This window comes from Octopus bimaculoides, chromosome 20 (genome assembly GCF_001194135.2).
Source record: "Octopus bimaculoides isolate UCB-OBI-ISO-001 chromosome 20, ASM119413v2, whole genome shotgun sequence".
Taxonomy (NCBI): Eukaryota; Metazoa; Mollusca; class Cephalopoda; order Octopoda; family Octopodidae; genus Octopus; species Octopus bimaculoides.
Window position 1 is genome coordinate 43,460,488 of NC_069000.1, and position 2,480 is coordinate 43,462,967.

A 2,480-nucleotide genomic window follows, 5' to 3' on the forward strand; every position below is an offset into this window, starting at 1 on the left:
TATGATGATATATTTGTATATATATATATTTGTATATATATATACAATATATTATAAATTAACTACCAACAATAATTGGTAAGCTAACTTAAAAAATCATCACCAAAATAGCAGAAAAAAACGACAGTGAAGATATGCAGACTCTTGTGAAATTTTTTCGCCATGAACGGTTTGTGTTTTTAAACGGAATGTATTTTTTCTGATGTTATATCTGTTCCTGAATGATGTGTAAAGAAATTTTGATTTAAGCATCTTAATGAATTCTTTATACTGAAATATATATTGAAGAAGATAAATATGTTCTTTTGAATTTATACGTTTTTGCGTCGTAACTCCTTTATTATTATTTATATATATATATACAGCAATATAAAAACAGAGACCTATTATGGTGAAATCATAAATACAACTATAATTAAGGACATAGAAAAAAAAGTTCTTGCCAATGTTCTGAAAGGAGATACTGAATCGTCGAACCACATTGGAGCCAAAAATTGGCCGATCCAGCGATAACTCAATTTTATGAATTTCCGTTAGCTTGCTCCCTCGCTTTTCGACACTTGTGTAATAATAATAGTGATGATATTTAATTTGGTTCGACAATTTACTGTCTCCTCTCAGCACATAGGCAAGAATTTTTTTCTTATACCCTTAATTATAATTGTATATATGTAGGAGCACTCCGTCGACGAGGGTTCCAGCTGATACGATCAACGGAACAGCCTGCTCATGAAATTAACGTGCAAGTGGCTGAGCACTCCACAGACACGTGTACCCTTAACGTAGTTCTCGGGGATATTCAGCGTGACAAGGCTGGCCCCTTTGAAATCACAGGTACAACAGAAACAGGAAGTAAGAGTGAGAGAAAGTTGTGGTGAAAGAGTACAGCAGGGTTCGCCACCATCCCCTGCCGGAGCTTCGTGGAGCTTTTGGTGTTTTCTCTCAATAAACACTCACAACGCCCGGTCTGGGAATCGAAACCGCGATCCTATGACCGCGAGTCCGTTGCCCTAACCACTGAGCTATTATTGCGCCTCCACTTCAGTATTATATACGCATTAGAAGAAAGAAGAAAAATGTATTTACAGTGATACAAATGTCTGTACTTACATCGTGTAATATCTGTTGCATATCACTCATCCATGTATATTGATAAAAATTCATCATGGCCAGAGAAAAGATTAATCCAAAAGTTATAAGAGGAAAGATAGAAGAACGAGGCAACTTATTTTTGGACAACGCTCCAAAATCCATTCTGGTGTTCGCTGTCGATTGTTTGGCAGAGTTTGTAGAAGTTTAACGTTGGTCCTACAGCAGATCTATGCAGGCGGCGTATAACAGACTTTCTTAAGCACTTATACATTTAACTGATGTGGTACATAATACGGGTGTGTGCATATAAATGATAAGGGATTATTGCTAGCCATTCTTGGTTTTATATTTTCATTCAGTAAAACCACACAAAGTATTACATTACTGGCAAAAAATGAAAATCAAACATACATATTAGGTCTTCCCATAACTAATAAGGTTTTTTTTTCAATTGAATTACATTAACTAAAAGTTTACTGAAAATATGCTATAATATGCAGTCATTTGCTTGTCTCTGAATTTCATTCTCTGAATTAGCCATATCTGATATGTCTAGCTATCTGGTGGAGTAGTATATTTTGAATATGTCATTTTTAATATGTAAGATTTGCTTCAAATTTTGACACAATGCCGGCAATTTCGTGAATGGGGATAAGTTGATTTCATCGACGCCAATACTTGACTGGTATTTATTTTATCGACTTCGGGAGGATAAAAGAAAAAGTCGACCTCGGCAAGCTGAGGTAACGATTCCGCCAACTTGCTGCTTCCATATTTTAGTATGTAATCTTAAAAAGATATCGTTGTTGATGACGATGCTTCAATGACTAAATTGGTGTATGTGTATGTGTATGTGTGGCGTGGATCGTTTTTACCTTTCTACAGCCCAAGGAGGTCGAGATTTGATCCAGTTTGAACTTTCTTACAAGACGACCACATCTGGACTTGCCAAATATATTGAAACAAGAAATGACTGAGAGCAAACAAATTGTTGCTTATTTCATAAACGATACCCAGGCAGAACATCGCAAGAAAAGTGCGGCAACTGTCATTGAAATGAAAGTAAAGTTAATTGGAAAGGAAAAAGAGCATGGACAGCATTGTGCAACACGATTTTTGTCCTTGAGTAGCAACTGTTATTTTCTATTTGCTTACCCCTAGAAAGTATGAAAAATGGCTAATATTTCCTTCAAACTTTGCTTTCGTCACGATATTTATTCAAGCCCCAAAGAATCCCTCTCAACACATGGCGCTCTCCAAACTACTCCTGCTCAGGATCAGGGATGCACATATTGTCAGCTTTTAACGGACATTGTACAAGTGGTTAAGATCAAGCAAATGACAAACAAAGCAGAATATTTGCTATAACGACATTTCTCATATCTATC

The 2,480-nt window shown here is 35.9% G+C and overlaps 1 protein-coding gene across 1 annotated transcript in view; it reads right to left on the reverse strand.

Moving 5' to 3' along the window:
- Positions 1–1,254, reverse strand: part of LOC106878957 (short-chain collagen C4) — a 12,953-nt gene extending 11,699 nt beyond the window's left edge. The window contains exon 1 of the mRNA XM_014928333.2: positions 1,111–1,254. Coding sequence (XP_014783819.2) covers positions 1,111–1,254 — 144 coding nt within the window. The remainder of the gene's footprint in view (positions 1–1,110) is intronic.
- Positions 1,255–2,480: the final 1,226 nt, after the last annotated feature.